At 41.5% G+C, this 26,977-nt stretch overlaps 1 protein-coding gene across 1 annotated transcript; it reads left to right on the forward strand.

Moving 5' to 3' along the window:
- Window positions 1–14,146: 14,146 nt before the first annotated feature.
- LOC108799725 (nicotinamide N-methyltransferase-like) lies at window positions 14,147–26,914 on the forward strand. The gene is made up of 4 exons (XM_018571623.1): window positions 14,147–14,217; window positions 22,929–23,092; window positions 23,894–24,101; window positions 26,494–26,914. Exons 1-4 carry the CDS (start codon window positions 14,147–14,149, stop codon window positions 26,912–26,914), a joined length of 864 nt encoding a protein of 287 aa, XP_018427125.1.
- Window positions 26,915–26,977: the final 63 nt, after the last annotated feature.

Genomic DNA, 26,977 nt, shown 5'->3' on the forward strand with positions numbered 1-26,977 from the left:
GCAGCTGCACCCTCCATACACAGGATCCGGTGTGTGCACTCACAGGCAGTGGAGGAGGAGGGCAAGATGGCGGCAGCGGGACACGAGGCCGCACGAAGGGATCGTCTCCAACCTTTTTTCGGAGTATTGCCAGGACCTAGAGGGCATTTCCCCCCGCACCGGGCATCCACCGGAGATCAGGTATGTAAGTCAGGAGCCGGATCGCCAGTATTTACACAGGATACAGCTCAGTATAGCGGTGGAGCTCCCTCAGACACGTCCGCTCTGCCTCACATCCCAGCCATGCCCCCTAAAGTACCTATTTGAGACCAGTATTGGATTACAAGACTCATAAACAAAATTCCAATTAACAATACTGAAATCACACTAAAAAAAGATTTACCGAGTATCATAATATCAAAGAACATGAAACGTTTTTGAACAAGACTGACAAAACCATTATAATTTTGAAACAAAACCTAATTCCATTTTCCCACAAACATCATATTAAACGATTGACTGATTAGATATTATAATTATGAAACCCCACTGGGTGGCAACACAAGAATTTCTGATGAGGAAAACAATCTTTAAAATAAATGGACTGTAAAATCAACAGGGACATTTTATTGGCCACTCCTGACCTCAGCCTGTCCCTGGATTACTCTCTGTCTGCCGCCAGTCCTAACCTCAGTCTGCTCCTGGCATACTCTCATTCTGTAGCCAGTCCTTACCCTAGCCTGTCTCTGGAATACTCTGTCTAATGCCAGTCAGTACTTCTGCTCTTTACCTGGAGCCCTGCAACAATATACAGTCAGAGTATATAGTTTTAAGTCCTTTCCTTTTGGTAGTTTACAAAACAAAAAGCTAGCTAATTACATTTTAGATTTGGCCTTTTACCTGATTCATTGATCATATTTAAGCTTAATCCTCCCTACTACCAAGAACTATGATTTTATTTATAGCCATAGCCAGCACTCTTTCCCTTCCAAATGTTCATTAAAGCAGCAAAATTATTCTCACAGGACACAGCAAAAGGTGCCCTTAACCCAACTGGTCTAATCACTTATATAATGGATTTATCATAAGTCCTGAGAAAAGGTACTGCGGATCTTCAAAACACATGGGTTTCCTATGAATCTTCAAAAACATATTCAGTTTTTCTGTGCAGGTCAGTGTCTACACTAAGTTTGTATAAAATACAGGTATTTTCCCTACTAAGAGAGTGGAGTGCCCATGACTTACTATTTTCCATACATGGTAAAAAGTCTTCCAAATGTTTATAAGATATGTTAATATGTATGTTTTCTAAAAGCCTTTGAAAAGCCTTACTTGCTTTTTGTATAAAATACAGATATTAAAATATGGTTCTGTTGACAAGGAAAATAATTATATGAAAAAATATGTTACGATTTGTCCTATGGTTATGTCTGGCCACAACCTAACTGAACATTGTAATAAGGTGTTTGTAAAATACATCTTTGTATTGTGATTAGGGATGAGCTTCGCGTTCGAGTCGAACCTATGTTCGACTCGAACATAGCATGTTCGAGCGTTCGCCGAACACCGAAAACAATGTGATGTAAAGAGGATCTAGCAAGAAATGGATGTATGACAAAACACATACAAAGAGAGAGGTGCATAAATATAATGCTCTTATTGAATTCAAGCAATCATTTTTTTTTCTTGGAAAAAAATGTTGTGTATTAAAGTACCATGAGTCTTTTTCTGGTTTTGAATTAAATCTTAGCGTATAACAATATTATGAGATGCAGGTATCACATGATGTAAGTGGATAGTACTTTCCCCAAAATTCGTTGACTGACAGCCAAGATTTACCATCAGGCATGTGCATGCATGAACTTTTATTGCATGGGCAATTGTCTAGAGCAACAGGGTAAGGGAGGGTAGCAACAAGCCCCCCAATGTATAAACCGTGAAAACTTTTTCCTTATTTGTTTCCCTCTTCTTTTCACCTCCAGACATTTGTGTCTAAATTCAGATATGTGCAGATAAAGGAATGCAGGGGATGCTGAGAGGAGTTAGCGGGCCCTTTATCGTTCAAGAAAAATTAAAACCAATACTCAGTTTTATTGTTTGGTGCTCTGTATGGGTGAAAAGTAGTTCTGTTTATTAATCATCATCTTTCAGAGGTTCTCCATGGCAGCAAGATGTCTAAATACAGCCCCTTCCATCACATTCTTTCAATATTACTGTCTCTAATAAGAGCAAATCCATCACAACAGCAAACTTTCTTATAACACATGATGATAATGACGGTGAAGATGATGGGTTGGCCATACTGGAAGATATTTGCAAACTCATACATGTTGAAAATCATATTTTTAGACCTTTGTGCCTTATTTCACTATTAAGCTACTGCATATATGCAGACCCTTGATCCGAGCAGCAGCCCGGCAGAGCAGGAAAGGGGGGGAATGGAGTTGGAACCCTATTTCCATGAGGACAAGAGTCTCTTCCCCAGAAGAGCCTCTTGCCCTGGGTCTGCGGGCAGGGGGGCTTATAGGGGGCCTTATATCGATGATATGCTCATAAACCTAAGTATAAACATTAGGGATATACCAATACAGGTTTTTTGGTATCGAGTACAAGTACCAATATTTTTTTCCCGGTACTCACCGATACCAAATACTGATAGTGGAACTCCCATTAAGAAAGCCACTGCCTGATTAGCCGGGAAGCCGTCTTCATGCTCCCTCGACACCAAGTGACAAGGGAGCATGGAGCCTACTTCCTGGCCAATCAGGAAGCCGAGGGGCGAGTCATTACCCACCCCCCAGCTTCCTGATTGGGTGCGCAGCCAGCTCTATGCTCCTCGGTGACGAGGGAGCATGAAGCCGGCCACCTGGCCAATCGAGAAGCTGGGCAGCGTGCAGTTTGGGTCTAGATTGCTTAGATGGTGAGGGATTTTTCCACTTGGACACTGGCAGGGGATGCTGTAGACAGCTGGGATGTCTTCATGGGCTGGGTGCTTTCACCTTGTTGTTCAGTGTCAAACTCCTCTCTGTCATCAATGCTGCCTTCACTCTTGTCCACATTGCCGGATGTTCTACATGAAAAAAAGGAAGATGTTCAGTATATGTCCAAGACTATCTTTTTCAGTCCTGAATGAACATCATCAAAACAACAGCAAAATATTGTGAGGGCAGGATTGCTCTTTACATGACTCCATCTTGTTTGGAATGTTATCATCCTATGCCTGCATTAAGTTTGCTTCCAGTTTCACCATCCTTTAACTGTATGTACCTTTGAACTACTCTAATGGAAGACCAAACTTTCTACATTCCAGTAAAGGTGACCTTAGAGATGGGCTTTTAATGAGAAGTAGGCCTTAGGATATGCTGGAAGTGCAGAAACCGAAACCGTGCCATCATTCTTGTCTCATATCTGCACCTGTTCATTGAGTACTTTGCCCAAGTCAATGCTGCTCTAGCTTTTTGTGCAAAACAATGGTCACTCTTCCTGTTTTACCATTTAACCTTTATTAAGAATTCCTTGTGTTCAGATAGCTAAATATGGCACGTGAATGGTGCACTGCAATTAAGCCTAAACATAAAACTGTAAACCAGACACGTAGCAATTTAGGAGAGTACTTTTCTATCTCTCCAATATTGACAATATTGCTGTATGGTCAATAAAGTCACATATTCAGAAAATAACTACCGTATATACTCGAGTATAAGCCGAGATTTTCAGCCCATTTTCTTTGCTGAAAAGTGCCCCCCCTCGGCTTATACTCGAGTCAGGGTCATTTCTTCTTACTTACCTCGCCGAGCGTCGCATCACTGCTGCTCCGGTGGGCGGCTCTCCGAGCGGGGTCATCTGGCAGTCTCCGGGTCCTAATTTAGGTGGCCGGAGACTGCCAGATGACCCCGCTCGGAGCGCCGCACACCGCAGCAGCAGCGACGCTAATTGGTATCTATCTACCAGTAGCTGCCTCATTTCCCACCCTCGGCTTATATTCGAGTCAATACTTTTTCCCATTTTTTTGTGGTAAAAGTAGGTACCTCGGCTTATATTCAGGACGGCTTATAATCGAGTATATACGGTACTCAGAGTCTCATCCTGGGTTGTCACCAACAATACTCAGTCTTAGTTGCATGATTGTCCTCAAAAACTGTAGCTCCCCAAAAAACACATAGATCCTGACCTTCCTGGCCCTGGAACCACTGGGCTGCCTGGAAATAGCATTAAAGTCCTTCTTGTACTGGTCTCTGAGTGATTTCCACCTAATTTTGACTTTTTTTGTAACTGCAAACAAATATAATGCACATTATATACATATAAAACAAGTAGCAATAGGAGCAAGAGTCTGCAAAATGTATTGGTTTGTTAAAAACATTAATTAGGTGGCAGAGCCAAAGCTGCAAACAGTTCTTTCACGTGATGAGGAGTTTGTGGCACCAAGGGTTGGCAACCATACTGAGTAGTGTGTGGAATGAAGCATCCATCACTTGTGCAGGTGTGTATAGGGAGTTTGGTAGGAAGCTAAACAGAGTTTAGGGCTCCAACAGGGAGACAGGAAAAGACTTTAACCAGAGAGGTGAGAGACAGTACAGGTGAGCACAGCCAGAGTCTGTGTCTGCAGCATAGAGAGGGCAGAGTCAGAGCAAGCCAGGAGGCTGCTATGAAGTATTGGCTTTGCTAAGAAATACTGCAAACACCGAAAAGGGTAACCCCCCATTATGCTTGAGCTAATCTTCACTTGATATACTGTATATATATATATATATATATATATATATCAACCCAAAAAATGCACATTTTTGGGCAGGTGTCACTATGTTGCCCAGAAGAAGGGACCCTGCATGGCCCCGAAACGTTGGCTGTATGACACATGTGCCAATTTAATAAAAAGTGCTTTACTTCTTGCACATATCATTCAGTGCTGGTGACTTCTATTATGGACTGTATCTGACACGGCACCAACCGTCTTGTCACTTCAAGCACCAACTTTTCATCAATGTCTGTACGCTGTATTGAGTGCAGGTGATTTCGTATTATCGAATGCTTGTAAAGGACACACGTGTTAGGTGGAAATGCGTGTATGCCAATATATATATCTACATATACAGGTATATGTCTACAAGATATTTGTGTTTTTGGAACGGTTATATTGAGGTTACAGATAGCTAGCATGTCAGGATATGCCATATACTGCTTTGCCATTCAACAGCCCCACGTCCCATGAAGTAATCCATGTAGTTTTGCCTGTTTTGTCAGGCTGCTATCATTGCCAAGCGAAGATGCATGGCTCCTAGGCTGTCAAGGGCAGCACTCTCGTTCCTCCATTCCCCCAGCTGCATGATCCCACTCACAAAGTACTGGTTGTCCAGAAGGTGGACTAGCATGTATGACGTGGCTTGCTTTCTTAAGTAATTATGTAAGGTACAGGAACAGTACACAATTATGTAAGTTTTCTCTAATGAAAGGTTGATTGCAGTATGGAAAGTTCTGAAATGGTTTGCCCTGATCCCAAACACATTCTCCACCACTCGCCTGGCACGAGATAAGTGATAATTGAAAATTCTTTGTTCAGGAGAAAGACTTCTTTGGGGGAATGGTTTCAGGATATGTTCCCCAAGGGAAAATGCATCATCAGTCACAAAGACATAGTTTAGACCAGAGGTGTCAAACTCAAATACACAGTGGGCCAAAATTTAAAAAATGCTCCAAGTTGAGGGCCGGCTGGTTCACACAGTATAATACCGTGGTCTATACAGTATATCACACAGTATAATACAGCGGCATATACAGTATATCACACGGTACAATAACAAAGCCTGCACTTTTAATTATTAAAAAGCATGATACATAATTACAATAAAACATTTTTTTAAAACTTTTTTATTTACTTTCCCTTTAAGAAATAGCCTAAATATTTAAATAATAAAAGCCAAAAAACAGACATTTAATAGTACAGAGCATTTACAACAAAATAATTTACTTATGAAAAAGTTTTTCCATCTGGAAAATCATCAATTAGAGATGGTTTAAAAAATTGTTTTATCTCTATTTAAATTACTGTAAAAAAAGTATGTTGGCGGGATGCTCAATGGGGACAGTATGGAGACCATACTGTCCCCATTGAGCATCCCCCCACATACTTTTTACTACAATTTAAATAATAGAGATCAAACTATTAGATTACATACTAGTGTGGAGGCAGAAGGTACACAGGTGTCACAGATACTACTATCAATATATAACTCCCCTTCTTCTTCATTACTTCTACAGTACAGAAGAAGTGATGGAGAAGAAGGGGAGAGATATACTGACTGACAGTGTCACAGGACGGTACCTGCCGGCTGCTGCTCTCCCGGCTCTCTGTCGTCTGTGTTGAATCCTGATTCCCACCAAGGAGCACCTCACGTCATCTTGACTGGACCCCTTGTCACGCTGTGCTGCGGCCAGGCTGCCTGCTGGGTAATGTAGTCCTCTGGCCAGCAGCAGCTCTCCGGCTCCGCGTTCCCATGAAGATCACCACAGGCAGCGTGAGAGAGCTGTCGGCGGGCAGGGCCAGATCTAATGATAATTAATTATCATCAGGTGGGCCAGAGATAATTCCATCTTCAGCTTGACACGTATGGTTTGGACCCTCCATGGTTTCCTCATTTGATAATAGGTTTAATGACCCATTCTGAAGGCGAGCACAGAACTCAGTCTACCTTCATAACACCTCCATCTAAGTGTCGACCGCTACGGCCAATATCAACATAAATGAACTCATAATTGGGATATACAACTGCTTACAAAATTTTACTGAAATAGCCTTTGTAATTGAAATAGTAGCAGCCCGAGTTTGCAGGGGATGTTATGCGGACATGTTTCCCATCTATAGCTCCTTTAACGTTGGGGAAGTTCCAGGTATTGTGAAACTGTTTGCCAATTATTTGCCAGTCATCAGAATCTGTTTGAAACTGAGAAATGAAGGTATATTAGCAATCAGAAGTCATGTCAGCAACAGTTCATTCACGTTGTTCTTGTTCTTTTCACACACAGGATACTGGTGACTTTGAGGCCACAGCAGGTGTGTCATCTGGGCCATCCACCAGCACAATGAGAAGGTGAAGGAAGAGGACAACCAGTGAGGACACCATCCACCATTTCCTCACACAGGTGACAGCGGCTCCACAACAACAGCCTGACGAATGTACCATGTTCGGGAACCACGCAGCGAGCAAGATGCATAGGATGGCACCTGAGCAGAGGGGGCATGTAGAGGCTCTGTTTTTGGAGCTTCTGCATAATTGGCTGGAAGGGCAACTAAGCCCACGTACCCATGTTGTAGGCTACAATGACGAGGTGCTCCAACTGCCACCACGCCCTATGCCACCACAGCATACGGCACCACACCCTCTGCCTTAACACTCTGTGCCATAGACTTGTGCGCCGTAAACAAATTTGTTCCGTTTCGGAATATCCGTTATTTCGTATTCGTAACTCGTATCCGAAACTCAATTCGGATTCGTACGAAATACGAATTTTTCGTTAGTTTCGGCACATTTTTGTAACTTTACGAACATTCGTTATCATGAAGTTAAAAAGCAGAAATACCTTTGTTAATATTGGAGTCGATGTGGTAGTTGTTTTTTTATCCGAAATACGAATTACGTTAACGGATTCCGTAACCGAATTTCGTATTTTAAAAAAAATTACCATCAACTCCAATATAAATGTACTTTGCTTTTTACCTTCAATATAACGAATGTTCGTAACGGAACGAAAATATGTCAACGGAATTTCGTATTCCCTGCCTGTATTGTAATGCAACTCTCAGCAGCAGAAGAGAAAACCTCTGATAGGTCAACCAAACAAAATACGAATTCCGTTAACGGATTCCGTATCCGAATTTCGGATTTTAAAAAAAACTACCATCAACTCCAATATAAATGTACTTTGCTTTTTAACTTCAATATAACGAATGTTCGTAACGGAACGAAATTCCGTCAACGGAATTTCGTATTTCCTGCCTGTGTATTGTAATGCAACCCTCAGCAGCAGCGGATCCATATTTCGGATAAAAAAAAAAAATATTGTCATGTTGTTCAACCTCATTTACAGGGGTAATATTGGTTCCTGTTTCAAAGAAATTCGGATCCGAATTTCGTTAACGGAATTTCGAATTTCGGATATAATTCGGAAACTGCAATTCGGATTTCGGATGCTTCCGAATTTACGAATTTCAGGAAAACGAAACGAAGCGCACGTCTACTGTGCCACCACACCCTGTGCCACCACACCACATGCCACCACAACATATGGCACACATGCCACAACATTACTGGGGTGCCAGCTCCTGTGCTAACATGCCAAACCCTGTGTGGCCTGCAGACCCCACCTACACCAATTTGTAGGTAATTTTCACATGTGGTGACCTCTGTCACCTTATTTTCTTCTTTAGTGTTATGTTTTTCACATGATTGGTTTTTGCCGGTGTCATTTTTTATGATACATGCCCTAATAGGGGATAGTTTAGTTTGTTTGTCATGAATTTGTAATGTATATAAATTGTCTGTGTAATGCCTTTATTCCTTTGTATGTATTAGTAAAACTAAGTATGTTGCCTTAAAATAGTCCTCTTTCAATACATTAACTATTGCAGCAAAGGCATTATGCGTCCAAGTGAAGGGGCAGAGATCCCAGTGGAGAATTAGAGATCTTCTAAACATCTGCCAGTTGCTATGAAACGTAACGTGGCTATGAGCCTTTGTTAAGGAGGCAGAGCGTTTCGAAGCACTGTATCCTGCTTTAAAATATGTGGGGTGATGAGGACCAACAGAGTGTGGTATCCTCAAATTGTTCCGAAAGTCTTCAGGGTTGTTCGCTCTCTCAATTCCTGCAATAGTGCAACGTGGGAATAACTGTCACATTTGTGAAGCCAATTTTTGGACCATATTTTCTTTTGCGTTGTTGGAATTGGTTTATGGTCACAACACCAAGCGTCACAATGCCAAGGGTAGCCCTCATATCATCTGACATGATTTTGAACTAAGCACGAACAGCTTTGCTCACAAATGTTTGCCGTTTGGGGGCTTGTGATAGATTAGCCGGCCTGACAGGACTATTTTGCAGCATATGTCAAAGGTTACTTCCGCTGCATGCGTCAAACGATCACTTCCGTTGTTCGACAGGATTCGTTTGATTGATGTGCCTTTCGAACGATTTTCAAAAACGAACATTGACTTTGCTTGATGGGGCAGTCGTGCGGAAATCGAACGGTGGTTCGAACAATAATCTACAGGTGTATGGCCAGCTTTAGATATGATTTGCTTTTCTTTATCAATGAGGTCACAATTTTGTCATAATATATTGCCAGAGGAGATAAAACAGATTCTATACTCATCACAATCAGTCGGTGAAGGGGACACTGGGAATCTTTATGTATGTTTGAAACAGCATACAAGACCGGTGTGACTGGAAACTCTTTATTCAAATAGGTTTTAGTATCATTGTCTATCACACCACTTCTGTATGCCTCCTCTACCATACCTACTATTTTCCTATGTATATCAAACACCGGATTACAATCCAATTTCTTATATACTTTAGCATGTGACAGCTGTTTCAAAATGTCTTTTTCATAAAATTTTGTATCCATCACTACCATTGAACCCCCCCCTTGTCTGCGGGTTTGATAGTTATATCCCACCTCACAGACAAGGATCTCAATGCTTTCTTTTCATTACACAACAAATTATATGGAGTATAGTCCCAAGGTTTGTTACGTAATAGTCCCATGATGTCCGTCTCCACATTTGATATAAAAACTTCGACAGGTGCAAACGATGTGGGAGGTGTTATTTTACTCTTAATCCTCAAATCCAAATTTTTCACAAACAATATATTCTCTATCCTAGACATAACAGTCTGTGGACCTATAGAAATGTGGGAAACGTATGGGTTAAATTGTAATAGAGTGTCAGATGACTTTGGGTGTTTAAAGATAAATGAGAGAAACGTGTATGTTGTCATATCACTTTTGGGCTGGACAAAGAACTGAATGTGGTTCAAAACTGATGCCTTTTTGTATCAAGTCATGACTAGTCTAGATGACCAAATAGAGAAGAAGATTGAGTATGGCAATACCCTGACTTCTTTGTACATATATAATATTTTCTTTTCTCTCTCTCTCTCTCTCTCTCTCTCTCTCTCTCTCTCTCTCTCTATCTCTCTGTCTCTCTCTCCAAATCGCAGTAGTTTTATAATTTAAAAATGATCAATAATGGAATTGTAGAATATATTAGTTCAGGGTACCTGTCAACCAGTCAGGCTACATTAGCCATTTTGCTAGCACTTGCGCTAATAGGTGATACAAACTAATACCAGCTTGGTTGCTTCAATAAACACCCACATTTTTCCTTCATATTATTTTTAACTTTATGTTCCTCTAATAGCAATATTAAGAGTTTGCTAGTTAGCTTTTATGATGTTATTTGAGCCTAGCATTTTTTAGTAATTATGAATAAAAAGAAAACACAAGAGTATAATAGTACAACTGGCTGCCATCTGTCCAAATCTCAGGTAACATTTAATCTATTATTTGTCTGCACTGAAGATCAGTACCTCGCCAAGTTTATATGTTTTGTACAATGCGAGCATTTCAAATCATTTTCTTCTGTGCTTCATGTGGTTGGAGTAGTTTGGAGGTGAATTAAATGGCAGGTGTAAAGTATTAGTGATTAGCTGTGTGCTATTGTCAGCCATGTTAACGCAAGCTGTTACATGCCCAGAGTTTGCACTCACCTATCATGAGCTGCTTTGCTGGCAACAGATTGCAGTTTAACAAGAGATATAAGTGACAGCTTAAATGTTCATTTTATGACAGAAGGTATTATTCGCCTAGTTTCCTCACCTGCTGGTGTTAAAAGGCACATCTGTGTTCTAAAACATCAGTAATTCCCTTGGAAACATACTTCTCAATGCACGTTCAAGTACAGTACCTGACTTTATAGTGTGAGCTATTCACCATTCTTTATATCTTCTAGTTTGTAACGTGATACATTTTTTCTTTTTAATCAACCCAATATTTAATTTGCGTGCTCTCAGTTAGCAGGTATGTTTAATGGACAATGCAAGGTGCAAAGTGCAGAAATATGCAGTGACCATTCCACCAATTCATTCGATTTAGTGAAGGAAAATGGAAAAATGACACTGAACATAAGAACATGAATTAAAACCTTTTTTTTTTTGTATGGCAGCTTAATTAGGAAAAGTTGTGTCTTTGTGCCCTCTTGTGTTCTTATATGCAATAGTTGTATTATTTTTGTCTAAAAAAAGTTGTACAAAAAGGCAGTGAAATGTAACAACTGAAAAGCACAGAGCAGATTAGTTTTGCAAGACCACAGACAGCAAATATGTGTGTTATGCTTATCTTGCCGCTATTTTATTGCCATTGTATAAAATGGATGTATATACAGTAGTTTAGTGAGGTCACTAGTAAGCAAGAGATTGCATTGCCAAACTGAGAAAGATTAATTTCTTTTATGTGATTTAATAAGTTTCCCATGGTTAAATAATTATTAAGCCTACTGTGTGTATTCCTGCAGTATGTGTAGTATTATTATTATTATTATCCTGGTGATATTGGTAATTTAACAAAACCTGTTATGACTATTTGGCACTGAAGGGACTAAATACAAAATCTGTTAGCTTCATAGTCATGGCTTGCCTTTGCCGTTTTTAGCTGTCCACATTGTTTCTGAAAGTTCCAAGGAGTCTTCCAATAGAGCTGGAAACTAATGCCTATCTCATAACTCCTTTACAACCCTCACCTAACAAAGTGTCTCAGGAGGGATGCAGAGGGCCTCAGGAGGGGTACAGAGGGTCTTAAGGAGGGGGAGATGTGCGAGCGGCAAAAGCGCTGTAAGCAGGTGCCGGGTGGTTCCACAGAAGGCTGCTGCGCAGGACCTAATGCAACTGAATCAATGTGAAAAAAGTATTTTTCAAGCTGCAGAGGTCAGTTGTAAGGCAGAGTACAGAAGTCAGTGGTGTAGAGTGCAGAGGCCAGGGTGTGACGCAGGGTACAGAGATCAGGGTGTGACGCAGAGTACAGAGGTCAGGGTGTGATGCAGAGTACAGAGGTCAGGGGTGACGCAGAGTACAAAGGTCAGGGGGTGACAGAGTACAGAGGTCAGGGTGCGACGCAGAGTACAGAGGTCAGGGTGTGACGCAGAGTACAGAGGTCAGGATGTGATGCAGAATACAGAGATCAGGGTGTAACGCACAATGCAGAGGTCAGGGTGTGACGCAGAGTACAGAGGTCAGGGTGTGACGCAGATTTCAGAGGTCAGGGTGTGACGCAGAGTACAGAGGTCAGAGTGTGGCACAGGGTACAGAGGTCAGGGTGTGACGCACAGTGCAGAGATCAGGGTGTGATGCACAGTGCAGATGTCAGGGTGTGACGGATAGTGTAGGGATCAGGGCGTGATGCACAGTACAGAGGTCAGGGTGCCATCATAACAAAGAATCCTTATCAGTCATATTTCTTTAAAGGAGAACTATGGGGTTAGGGCTTTTCCCCATAGTTCTCCTAAGGGGAATGGGAGGACACAAACTAGCGTCCTCCTGTCACCCAAAGCTCAGTATACCACGAGCTACAGCTCGCAGTATACTGAGACACCGCAGCTGACAATTATGTCTGGATCCACCAAGCTGCATGAGTGACAGGTGGCTCTGCCTATCTAGAGGCAGAGCCAGCTGTACCCGCCCCCTACCCCGTCCGTTCCACCAGTTAGCGCTGGAGGATCGGACAGGGGAGAGGGAAATCCAGTCCCTCCCCTGCCACGGCTCTCTGCAGTGACAGGATCGAGAAGTGAGCGAGCGCCGGTATGTGCTCGCTCTCTTCCCGATCTACTGAGCCGACCTGTGACAGTTTCATTGTCACAGGTCGACTAGAACTATGAGGATGAGTGAAAATCACTCACCTCATAGTTCTCCTTTAACATTTGGGTTGCACACATTTTACAGTTTTGTCAGTGCAATGAGAAAAGTTGTTAGGCTCTAAAAAGGAAAGTACGCCTCTGAAAAAAATACTTCTCTGCAGTAAATTTCTCGTCTGCAATTCGTTCACTGGATTGTTCTATCTGCCGTCTCCCACCAGACATCTTTCAGCTTAAAACAAAAGGAGCTGGGTTGAAAATTGACGGCCCAACAGCGCCTGCATTCAGTCAGTTCAGACGTGGCCAAAATAAAATAGTCGCAGAAGGAGCTACATCGACGCTGTTTAGCATGGATAGAGAAATCTGTTATATTTTTGGACAAAACTAAAATAATCTAACAGTGTATACCCAGCTTATGTGGAATATAGCAAAATAATTGCGATCACAGGGACTGACAATTGAAGTCTTTTAGCATCATGTTCCTTCGTATTTCTCTGCATTCAGTCACATGGCATCATACAACGAGAAGGAAAATTGGGACTGGAAGGTGCTGTATTACAGGTCTGGACAGGGAGCAGACAGGCCATCAGCCCTACATATTGTAGCATCCCCCTGACACCCACAAGCCTGAGGTCGACCCCTAAAGGGTAAGGAGTGCTGACATTTCACTCTCGGGGGTAGATCACTGGTCAGTAAAGGGGTGCGATAACAAATTGGGTGCAAGTCACTTTGAGGACCTTTTCAATGCTTTATTAACAGACAGCAAAACTGGGAAAGAGGGTATAGGGCTTCAGGACATCAATGGCAAAAATACTGACTCCATACTCACCAATCCCTTCAGGCTTCCACAGTGCAGAGAATACTTCAGTATAACACAAACTAACGCTGTACAGTAGAATAGTAGCTAAATGGAATGAGCATGAAATCTTCCCTGGGAGAGACACCGGACTTGTTCCTGATGTCCATGCAGGGGCGTATCTACGCAAGGCAATCTAGACATTTGCCTTGGGTGGCACCGCACCCATCAGCACCTCACCTGCAATTAACATGTCCACATTGTGTCCTCATCAGCCCCCTCAGGAGCTCCAGGCACAGGGCACAGTCGTAGCTGGGGTTGGGGTCTTCTATAGTCAGGGCTTTGTGATCTCTGCTTCGTTTGTTGCTTAGCACGGATCCCATGCTCGGAGTTTAAGGCGGGAGTGGGCGGAGTCTGTAGAGTCTCGGGCACAGCTTACATGTTAAGAGCCTGCAAGAGGTGGATGGACATGCAAGAAGACCTCTCTCCCCAGCCACAGGTTGCACACAGCAGGCTCCTGCAGCTCAGATCCTCCCGCAGGTAATGCTCCCTCATGGCTTGCAGGGTCAGGCCCCGCTGGGTTTTCAGATGGAGTATTTGCTCGGTCTTCAGCATAGCTGCAGCCCATGTGAGGCCCGAGCCGGTTCCTTTCCTGAAACACTTCACCGACAACAGTGTCAGCTGTGCCGAGGTGGAAAGACACACCCACTTACTAGATTTTTTTTGATGACTGTCAGCTGTTCTGTGTGTGAACCCCCTGTCTGTGTGCCCTTGCCTCCCTCACACCAGCAACCAATCTATTGTATTATATGCAGTGGCAACAAAGTGACCCTATATCACCCCTAGTAATGACAGGCTGGTTGTGTCCCCATAATTTCTATTTTATTAAATTCAGTGACAACACAGTGACCCCAGCACACGTCTGTTACTATTTAAACAGGCACTCGCTGTATCCAGCTTCTGACAGGACAAGCCAAATTTTCAGCGGTCTTCCCCGTTACACTAATAGCGCAACCTGTCAGAAGCGGGATACAGCGTGCTTGCTCGCAACCTGTCAGAAGCTGGATACAGCGTGCGTGCTGTATTTAGTGACTGACAGGTTAAGCAAAATGTCTTCAACAGGAAGGGGCGGGGAAAATTTAGATGGGGGGTGCCTATGTTTAGTCTTGCCTAGGGCAGCACAAAACTAAAATACACCACTGGGTCCATGCTATCTCCAGGCACCTCCAACAGCCATAGGGCTCCAGATAGTTCCAGATCCCACCTGGGTCCACTTGTGGCCTCCTCCAGGCTTGAGGCCTAGTCAGCTTCCCCAACCTTGTACATGCCTCCCTCCAGGCCAAGCGTGGGGCGGACTGCCCTGAGCACATGGCAATCACTGAGTATATATTGTCCTGGCAGGAGTACCAGACCTTGTGCAAAACCAGGAACAGAGATTTGTGTCCTTGACATAATTAGGTTTATTCAACATATGTTGGGCATGTTGTGGAAATTTTACTAGGATGTGGTTTTAGTGTATTGTAATGTTTTGTCATTAGTCTCTCAGTGTCTAGGTAAATAGACACTGGGGGATTAATCCATTGGAGGAGATTTCTTATGCAAGGTGGGGCAGTGTCTTCTTGGCGAATGTATGGACGCTGGCTGGGGCCCCCCGTGCAATGCATGGATTTATTGGCTTGCGTGGATACATTTGTTTGGAACACAGTATATGAAAGGAACGTGCGTTTGTTCTCTGTGGTGTGCCTGATCAACACGCTTGAGATAATATAACGTTATCCCTGTGAATGAGCGCGCATGAGAATCCTAGTAACGTTATGTGGCATTGATCACTGAGCAACGCTGGATAAAGTCACTCCGGTGGTCATAGATTGCTCCTGTTCACTTCCTGTCTGTCCCACTTCCTGGTTTGCTGGTTGTTGAAATCATCTGTTGGTTTGCCATCACTTCCTGTCTCGCTGTTTGGGACACCCCTTCCTGTCTGACATCACTTCCTGTTGGGCAGGTAGAAACAATAAACATGTTCAGGTCTCTTAGCATGGGATTAACGAACAAGCAACATCTCTCCTGACTCTACATGACTCTGAAGGGAGATACTTCCAGTCCTTGCATAAAGGAGCGTAGTACAACGGGGGAAATTCTTTGTGTTTGGCGCAGCTTAATGCGACATGGATTTGTGCGTTGAACCAAGTGAATTTCCATAACAGGCAGTACGATAGCCAGCGTACTACTACCAAAAAGAGGAATTACAAAACTTTTAAACACAGGCACATTAGCATAATTCATGAGATACCTCCCAGTGCCTTCACACACTGGGCCGACACAGAAATACAAATCATCCAATAATATTTCACTATTTATCACAACTTTTAAATGGTTAACTCTCTAAAACCATACCATTAGCATCTATTCCTTGTTAGTTAGTCTGTAACAGCTTTGAAAGATAGGCAATATTTATCTTATCAGCTACCCCCACAAGGGTGTTTGCCAAGAATGAAAAAATCCTTGAAAAAACCTGTAAAACACAGACTAAGATATCTCTTTACAGGGTCTGCACAAATATATCTTTGCAGACTTCTGCAAAGATAAAAACCATTGATCTCCACAGACCTTGGACTTATGTAAAACAAGATGGAGTCTCAAATATTAAAATTGATTCTTTAGCTTAACCAACTTTTCCACCACAATATGCACTCCCCTAGCATGCACCACTGGCCTTCAAAACTCCTAGTGATTGGCTTGTGAGGCATAGACACTCCTAATGTTCCCCTATTGGCTGCCCCACTCTGTAGCAGGGGTCTACACCTACCTGTCACCCCACTGACAGGTAGGTGCAATCAATAGCATAACACCTAGAATTAACCAGATGATGCCAGAATACAAATAAACCAGCCTGATTACAGTGCTAGCAACACTACATTTTTGTAGCAACTTCACGTAAGTTGGTAGTTGGTCTAATTTCCTCTGCTCCATTGTACTAGGTGATTGACTAAGTCGGAAAAAGTTCCTACTGGTGTGCAGAATTCTCCCGTCCACTAGCTCTTTGTATGGCTGCGTGGACTAAAGTCAAACATCTGTAAATCTCCTTCTTTCAATCCCTTTTAGTTATTTAGGATGATAAATATGTGTAAAAAAGAAAACAAGATCAGTGCTAGTTACCCACCACTTCCACATTCGTGCGGAACAGAGACTTCGGCGGACGTTTCGGTGAATAGAGAGGACACCAGCGGGGGCCCCGGCAGCATCTCTTCTGGGGCAACTTTGAACATACTGCAGCCGTTTCTCTCAAAGCACTAACCTAGAGTACACTTAGGTGTACTGAAAGTGTAAACCAGCAGCCACGAAGTTTTCCCAGGAAGGGGCAGGCTTTCAAATATCAATGTGTGGGCGTGTATAAGATATACACATACATTTAGAAATAGCGTTTTTGCCTTTGATCTGTTAGATATGTTTTTGCTTCTGATGAAGATGGTTTAACCATTGAAATGTGTTAACCCGAAATTATCCCCTGCTTCCTATGATGCTCTGAAGTCCAGCCGGTTTTGTGTCATATGTATTCTTGTTGTATGCATGACTGACTTTTGTGAGTATAAATTACGTTACCTTTCTATTTGAATTAATAAACAGACGCTATTACACCATGAGAAGGCGCTGTTCTTGTTTTCAGGTTCTGTTTCCCTTGCTTTACAGTTCTATTCTTCCTGTTACATTCTCCAAAAAAATTATGTGAAAAATACAACATGGAAAGTGAACACCCCGTGTAGTGGCTATGGCCGGTGGGAAGGCTGCACAAAAGCACAAAAATCTTACTACTGGAGTACAAGGGGTAAAAGAAGTTGGCTGATCCATCTCATGTGGACATGTTATATATCAGTTAATATTTTATGCTCAGGGCCAAAAATAAATAAATAAATATGGTAAACTAAATATTTTATGTTCCTTCCTTTCTCCTGCTGGAAAAAATGCATCTTGTTAACAGACCTCAATAACGCAATTTGCAATTGAGTCAGTCACTTCTTCCCCTTGCCGCAAACCACAAGTTTATGAATCCACCTGTGCATCCCACAAATGTACCTCAATACAACTAAATAATTTCGGTGCATCAGCCATTAGTGGTACCATAAGGTCAAGAAAGAAGCTAGTTGTCATGGAAGTGGGTGACAGCCACGGTTTAATAAAGGTGTATTTTGTGTCTTTGAACTGTTAGTGGGTATATGTCTATCCGTTAATCAAGTAAAGAAAAAACTTTGTTATATTGCTTACATGCCACCAGTTTGTAAAATACTAGTAATCTGTTGCTATCACTTAACATGCAATTATTTTAATGTGACTGTCAGTTTCTACCCTATTTATCTGGGAGAAATTGACAAAACAACCATGTTATGTGATCAAATATTGAATATATGAGTCAAATGATGAACCCCTATTGTACCCTTGTTTTTGCATGAGCCACATGGGTTCTGCAGGACCCGTTTTTAGTAAAATGACTGGACCAGATTTGAACACTACTGAGTTATATTTGATATAACTGTGTTTTGCATATTTATGGCAAAAAAAAAACAGGTTTTCTGGATAGAAAGAACCCACTGGTGTTTGTTTTTTCCTTCCAAGAAGGAAACCCATGCAAAAAAAAGTGGGGTTCCCTCTTTACATAAGAGCCTCCCCCTCTCACATCAAAGTTTTCCCTTCATATCACAAGCCCCCTTCCCATCAGAGGCGTCAGTCCCCCTTCACATCACGTCCTACCATCACATCAAGATCTGCAGCAGTTTGGAAGAGGGGGAGTTGGAACAGGCCTAGACAGAGGCGAACTTCCATCCTTATCTGATTGGATCTCCCACCCTGGATTAGCATCATTAATTTTCATGGTGCTAGCGGTCTGCCTACACCATGGAAAGGTATGACGCTGGGCAAAAAATTCATGGCACTCCTGAGGCATCCTGGTTAAGAAAGGCTGACATAGACAAATCTTCCCCCATTTAACATCCACTTTAACTCACTATAAAATAACTAAATATGAAATCTTCAGTGAAGGACAGTAAACACTACCTCCTCCTACCTTTAATAATATATAGCGAGTATTAACACTGGGCTAGAATTACAAGCTCCAACACACCCTACCTGCTTTTCTTCTCTTTCAAATGACAATGTGAAGATGTGTAAAATTGACTGATACTTCTGACAGAGAGAAAAAAGGACACTACATCTGCAGTGGTATCATTACCCCCATTTCTAAAACTTTGTAACTTCTACAACCATATAATTATTGGCAATGGCTTGATAACATTTGTATGTTTGCCCTTCAAAGCTAGGTGCGGTTTCCCTTTACATTGTTCGTCGTTTTCTGTGATGCACCTTGAACAAAAAAATCTACATTATACTGTTTTCATCTGAAAAATGTTGTTGGTAATGTAAATGATGTGTGGAATGGTAATCACATTTACCAGCAGGGAAGGGGTTAATTGCATCTACACCAAACAGGCACAGTTTCTCATTACACTACTGTAATGAGGGAGGAGATCAGCATCGAGTTTCCCTGAAAACTGTGCCGAGAAATTCAGATTAATTCACAAGAAGGACATCTTCAGCTGAGCACCAAATTGAGGTAACCACTTTTATGGAAACCTAGCAGCATCTTCAATGCATCGGTCCACCCCTAACCCAAAAATTGTACTTGTTATGTTGTTTACAGTTCTGCAACATTCTGTTTTATTACGTGTTAACTAGCGCATCAGTAGTGACAGGTTATGACTTTTTTTTTGCAGATTTAAGAGATAAAATTTATTATTAGAGGCATTTCTTTTAAAGATCACATTACATAAGACCGAGCTAAATGTTTGAGTTAGCATTATTCCTGTCTACAATTCTATGAGTTATTTTGGCGTGGAATCTTTGCTGCAAAACAAAACTTTTGCCTCTGCTTGTTTGACTAGATTGCTCCCACCATTCATTTTGCAATCCCTTTTAATTCTTTAAGTAAAAGCCACATGATCCAGGACTTATTGTGGCCTTACCTAATGCCTTGCTGTCTTTTACTGAGTTAGCACAAGGATTTTTACTCATTAGCAATTAAAACAATTCATGTTTTAGTAGCAGAAGCTCCAATTGTTACATATCTGCACACACATACTTGCAGCTTGATTGTAGACTTCACGTAGCTATTACTAAACATACCTTTTAATGCATTGGGTGGGTACACTATGTTTATGGGATTGCAAACATTATAACTTCTCAGATTAGATTTGAATGTATTTAAAGAGGAATTCCAAGATTTTTAGAAATTAACCCTTGCAGTGGGGCTACCCAAGTGCCCCTTTTGTCTATGGTGTAAAAATAAAGAAGAAATACTCACCCTATCCTCGATCCCGCTGCTAGACCAGTCCACATAGACTGTTCTCCTCTAGGCTCCTGCGGTCTAAAGACCCTTGATATCATCATGCTCATACAGGTCCATTAGACGACATGAAGACGCCAAGGTGGAGAGAGGCGAGCGGTCACTGCTGCAGGACAGGGGATAGGGTGAATATATCTTCTTTATTTTTCCCCCTGGACCAAAACGAGCACTTAACACTTGCAGTGCCGGGGTACCCCCACTGCAAGGGTTCATTTAAAAAAATTCTGGAGTTCTTATTTAAACAACCGGGCAAATGATGGTGATTATAATATTTGCACCTCTGTAATTTTTACAACAGTCCTTGTATTCTTTATACTTCTTTTCATTAAATCAAAAGAAGAAGAAGAAAAAAAAACTACATCCAGAGGCACATGATGTATCTGTCCTTGAATGTAATACGCATAAGTTACAGAACTGGCACAGTTGGCTGTAACTTGTTAGGTGAGATTACAACGCTGCATAGTAGGCTGAGACACACGGCAGAAATGACTTGTATTTTCTAGATTACGACTGTCACCCCCAGGGATTTAGCAATACAAAATACGCCCATTCAACTCTTTTTCTTAACATCTCTGACCTCTTAGATTTTGGCAGTCACACCCAGGAATTTAGCAGTAAAAAAATCAGCCCGTTCAAAAGTTTTTCTTGAAATCTCTGACCTCTTTACAAAGAGCTGCAGAGACAAATGTGTGATGACTTTCTCTAATCACTGTGATTCAACATTGCTGCACCCTGGGGGAGCTTATTATTAAACTGTAACATGAATATGGGCAGTGTTAGGGACGGATGTACTATTGCATAATGCAGGTGTTGCATGATTAACATATTGTATGTGTATAATGCACACACCCAAAGCAATACGGAAAACATTTTTGCATTCTATATGGTAAAACAGGTTATTTCGAAATGGAGCAGAACACCGTAGAAGCAAAAAACGTGAAGTAGAGTAGTATTAAACTCTCAAACTTGTTTTCAGCAGTAAATCCAGATCAACCAAATATACATTGCACAGCAAAGTATTTCTTTCAATTTTTGCCCAAGCACTTATAGTCATCATGTTTCTGAACAGCTGGCTCCAACTCTCTCAGCTCGGCTCTCAGCTCGGCTTCCCTGAACTTCCTGTCCAGTACATGTTCACATGGGATGAGCAGTCTCCAGCAGCTGTCCATCTACTAGCTTGGAGAAGGGAGGAAAGAGGAGTGGTGAGGAGGGGAACGTCTTGCTTTGCTGTGCCTGTGTGCTTGTGGAGACACACAGCTTACTAGCACACACATGTGCTGCTCCATAGGACCCTGCAAGGGAAAGGAGCCATGCTGAGGGCTTGTTCACACCATGTCAGGATCAGATCCAGACCAGAGCGTTTTTTGTCCGTGCTTACAATGCATACATGCATTGGGATATGCATTCCTCTGGTATTTCTGGGCTTTGTTCACACCAGTGGTGTCTGGTGCAGGGAAAAGAAAATACTGCATCCGCTGTTTTTTATGGTCTGGAATGCACCAAAATGTATGCAAATGCACTGGAATGCACCTGAAAACCCGTTCAGGCAAAAACACCCACCAGATCACATCAAAAACGCATTAAGAACGCACCGCACTGTTTGCAGAAAGACATCCAGATCTGGTCTGGACATGATGTGAACAAGCGCTAGATCAGGATATCAGTGCCAGAGATCATGGGACCCCTAATTCTGCAGGAAACTAAAATGTTTATCCATCAAAGAGCAGCATCCATTGTAAGAGATGTAATCAGCAATTAAATTAGCTTGAAAACCTTTCCACTTTAAAGTGACACTAAACTCAGGAGTTGAATCTTAAAAATGCATTCCAGTACCCTATTAACAAAAATGTAAATTATTTGTGTATCACTCGGCTGTAGATCCCCAAATCATCTCTGAATTGGTGCTGACACTGTCCTTCCTTCTGGAGGGTGGCTACTTTTGTTCCCCATTGTCCCTGTGTGTTTTGTAAATAGTCACCACTACAAGATCATTCTCATGATGGACTACAATCTCACATTTAGTTTACTAATTTACTACTCCTGTCAGGGTGATGTGGAATGCCACCCAAAGTGGTACAGACCCCCTAGTAGAGTAACTTCAATTCGCTGAACTTTTACAATAAATCTTTTACAGCAGATCCTAGAATCGAAAAGAACAGAAAAGAACACTCTGGATGGTTTCTCCAAAAAGTATGGGCTCGTGTTAGAGTTCAGGCTAGGCTTAAATGTTACAATTTGCATAAGGGTTAGGGTGAAGCTGAACTGCAGACAAACAGCTACACCGCTGTTTGTCATTTTGGTATGCCAGTGCTACGATTTACACCATCCAGTTCCCTGTCTTGAATTTTCTCTACTGAACTTAGTCAATAGAGCTCGGTCACCTCTTCACCCCACCTGTCATTGGCAGTAAAGGAGCAGCATGAATCTCATCAGGTCACTGCCTACTTTCCCCTTGTCATCATGCTCCTTGCCATACCTTGTGTAGACACTTGGCCTGATTGACACAGAGTATTCACCTTCCATCTTCCAGTTTGTATTCTACTGTACATAGGATCACAAGAGGCTGATATCAATAGAGTGGTTGCATTTTAAAATACATTTTATCATATATAATGCAAACTTAACTGCAATAAATTGTGTTTCTATATCGCCCTGAATTTCAACTTGAAGATTAAGCATCTGGGCGAGCAGGGAACTTTAAAAAAAACTTTTTGAGGCATTGATACCCCCAAGCTCAACACTTCTAGTGCCTATTTCTTGGCGCTGGAAGGTATTGCTTAACAAAAACTGACTTACAAACAACAATCATGGGGTACCATCGACTGTACATTTTGACTCATTCTCACTTTTTTACATACAGGTGTTTGATGTACAACATGGAAGTTTTGTCAGCATCAGAAGTTCATGTATATGACAAAGATTTTGACGGAAGAAAATACCTTGATATGTTCTACAGAGTAGATCCTGAAACCGATAAAGAGTCAATTTTCATGCTCACATTTCTAAAAAACATATTTTCATCAGGTACGTAATCTTGTTGATGCAAGTGTAGTTCCCCGAGGTCTCTTCGTGTTTGGGTGGAAAATAAAGGAATTGCAAAATCTAATTCTTGCAGTGGGGCTACTACCAGACTACAAGGGTTGACTGCTAATTTTTCTCTATGGGTCGGAATACAGAAGATAAACTCCCCTGATCCTCGGTCCTGTGGCAGGACTCACTTCTCTCCCCCTCCACTCCGGCTGTGGTACGTCGTTGGCATCCTCACGTGTAATGCACTTGCATTAGACATGATGACATCAAAGGTCCTTAAACTGCTGGAGCCTGGGGGAGGAGAAGCTTAGCAGACCAATCCAGTATATCTTCTTTATTTTAGCCTCTAGACCAAGACAAGCAGAATTTTGACAATTCATGGAGTTCCTTTTTAGTGCATAATTTCAATTCAAAATGTCCAGTTTATTGATTTAACTTTTTCTTACCTTATAAAAGGATTAAACTACTACTCTGTGCCAGGGTCTGATCTTACAGATGACCCATGGGGATCATTTATGAAAAGATTAGAGAATGTTCACTTTTAGTAATTAAGGTGAGGCATGTTCACTTTGAATAACCAATACCCAATCACATGCAAGGGAATTGTTTTTAAGAAAATCACTCTTTTTTTTTTTTGCATGATTGGATAATTGAAAGAAATACAGGTTTTCTTTATTCACTAAGCTATGTCAGCACAATTTCAGTACTCTACTCCAAGTAAATCTAAAAGTGAGACGTGTTGGTGTTTATATGCTTTTTAAAAGTCTTATCATATTTGATTTTTTTTTGTATTAGGTCGTGTGGAAGGCAATAGTCTTATAGAGATTGGTGCTGGTCCCTGCATATATCATATTATTTCTGCCTGTGAAAACTTCAAGCAGATTTACCTCACAGATTATGTACAAGGAAACCTGCAGGAAATAGAGAAATGGCTAAAATGTGATAGGGAGGCCTTTGATTGGTCCCCGGTTCTGAAGTATGTCTGTGACATTGAAAACCACAGGTATGTACTATACATCTATTAAAGTACACTGTATTTATTATTTTCATATCTAGCCTTTGAATAGCATTAAATATTATAGATGGAGTAGAGTGGGATTTAATTTTAACAGTGCATACAAATCTAGTTTCCCAACACTTCCTTTTATACAAATACAAAAAGTAATATGGATACGGATGGGACCACAGGAGTATGGCACCCCAAAAGAGTTTCTCGCTCTTGCCACTTTGCTAAATTCATATTATTAAAAGACTTTAAAATGTTCCCCAAAGGGGCTTTTATCACTTCTCCCTACATTGTCTATCAAGTGTTTTCCTGACCTACAGCTCCCTCTCTGTCTTGCCTACATACATTTTGTCACCTCATCTGATAAATTACATACAATGTTATCAAATAATGACCACATACTTTAGCAGGTGAGGTAGTGGTCTTTAGGGGTATATGAACAACATTGTCCTGATTTTCACTTGTTTGGGGTGAGGTAAGATTTACTTTTTATGTTTTGCTTTTTTTACATATTTTGTTATATGTGAATTTTTCAATAATATTTTTCAGCAAATTGTCTGGGAGCAACTCATTTGTGGTACCATAGTCACATATTTTCCCATTTTAGATGTTTACATGTTTATAGTGAGGACACCTGCCATATATTCACATGGATGAGACTCCCCCATTGGTAACATTTGTAGCAGCTGGGTTACATGGGTACATTTGTTACCACACAAGTATTGGTGAAGAATGTTGATCATACCCATAAACAGGCTTTTACTGCCATAATAACAAAGTTATTTAACCTTGGCAACATAAGCTGATCCTGGCAAGAGCTAAAACTAGCTACAGTATAGATATGTAGTGGTTTCCAATGGACTGTGACACATCTGAACTATCCTTGTGGCCCCAGGACCTGCCAGGGTTCATTGTACAACTCAGCTTAAGGTCAGAAATGGAGCATGTGGTTTAACACCTTCCATCCTTTTTCTCAAACAGAGCATGACTGGCCAGGTTGCATACCTGAGAACTGTCCCATATTTCCTCTAAGGAACCACATCCCTCTGTGCCTCTTTCCTCTTCAGTTGTCCCCTTTTTCCTCTTTTTGTCTGATGTACAGATATCTATGAAAATATACTATTTAACTACAAAAGTTTTATTCTGCCCTAAAACCTTCATCTTATCTTTTAATTTTCTTGTTTGCTATTCTAAAAGGCCAGTATAAAGGAAAGGTAATGGTGGAAAACAGCAATTCTGGGTTTGCCTTCACTTTTTGTTCCCTAGCCACAATATGAAGTCAGAGGAAATCTCTCCACTGAGGGATTCTCCCTGGTAGACCTTGTCATTGGAACCATTGTCTCCATGGCAAAATCACCTCTATTTCTGTTCTGGTGGCAACTCAAATTTGGGGATTTTCATTCAATTTCACTCCCAGTGACATTAGTTAACAGGACCAACGGAGAGTGTGAAATTCCCTGACTGGAACATAGATGGCAATAAAACCTGACAGGTGTTCTAATCCTCTATTCAAATCTAACATAAAAATGTTGACTTTAAATATACTTGATATATACTTGATATACTTTAGATATTGACTTTATAACTACTGCAGTAGAGAAACGTCAGGACATCCAACTGGGTGTACAGTCCTGCAGGCCTGTGTAAATCTCAAGATCGGATGGACAGAAATGAATCCTCTAGCTGGGAAATTAGCTCCAATATATTTATTTTAGCTGTATATTTAGCTGTATACTTGAAGTTCAGCCTACTGCTAATGATGGCATAATCAATCACATCCCTAGCTACAACCAACTCATGCCTCAGTGTGAGCACCGGGCTTGGCCTGTTAGGCTTCAGGCATAGCCAGATTGGAAAGTCGGTAGCAGCCTCCCCTCAGGCAGGGCCCAGGGGAGAAAGCTAATCTCACATGGTCCAACCTGAATATTTATGTCCTCTCCCAGCATGCACCACTGGCCATGAACCTCCTATTAATAGGCCAGAGAGACATAGATATTCATAACACTCTGTTATTGGCTGCTCTGTGGTAAGGATACACCCAGCAGCAGGCAGACGCAAACAATAACAGATTGCTTAGGGGAAACCAAATGAGCATCAGTATCAGACTGGATACAATCTGACAACTACATTTAAATAAGAATCCTGCTTAACAGGGTGTTACGCTAGTAAAATGGCTCCAATATATGTATTTGAGCTGTATACATGGAGTTCAGCCTACTGCTAAAAATGTCATAATCAATCACATCCCTAGCTACAACCAAATTACAGTATAGAGCACAGGGAATATGAATCCTATAGTGTTACACCAATAATCCATATTGGCTAAAAAAGCTCTTAATGTGTTACATTATTATGATATCCGAAGTGATTCTAATATTCCCAATTCTAGGTCCACTGAGGAGGAGAAGGCAGAGAAGATCAGGAGAAAAGTCTCACTCATGAAGTGTGATGTCACCAAAGCCAACCCGCTGCAGCCAAATTCCCTTCCCCTGGCGGACTGTGTGATTGTTGCCGGGTGTCTCATCTGTGTTTGCAATAATGCTGAAGATTTTAAGAACGCCCTAAAGAATACTGTATCCCTGATCAGATCCGGGGGTTATCTAGTTATCGTAGATTACTTGGGGGCCTCATACTACTTGGTCGGCGAGGCAAAGTTTAAACTTCTGTCCCTAGATGAGAATATTGTGCGAGAGGCAGTGACTGAGAGCGGATGTGAGATTGAGGAGTTTACAAAGTGTACCGACTTTCAGATTACAGAAGAGGTCTTTGATTGTAAAAATGTTTTCTGTCTTCTAGCGCGCAAACATTGAGGCCTTAGAATGAAACAAAAGTAAGACAAATATGAATGAACAAATTAACTTTTTATGTTAGTT

Source organism: Nanorana parkeri, unplaced genomic scaffold, assembly GCF_000935625.1.
Source record: "Nanorana parkeri isolate BGI_ZX_2015 unplaced genomic scaffold, ASM93562v1 scaffold1795, whole genome shotgun sequence".
Taxonomy (NCBI): domain Eukaryota; kingdom Metazoa; phylum Chordata; class Amphibia; order Anura; family Dicroglossidae; genus Nanorana; species Nanorana parkeri.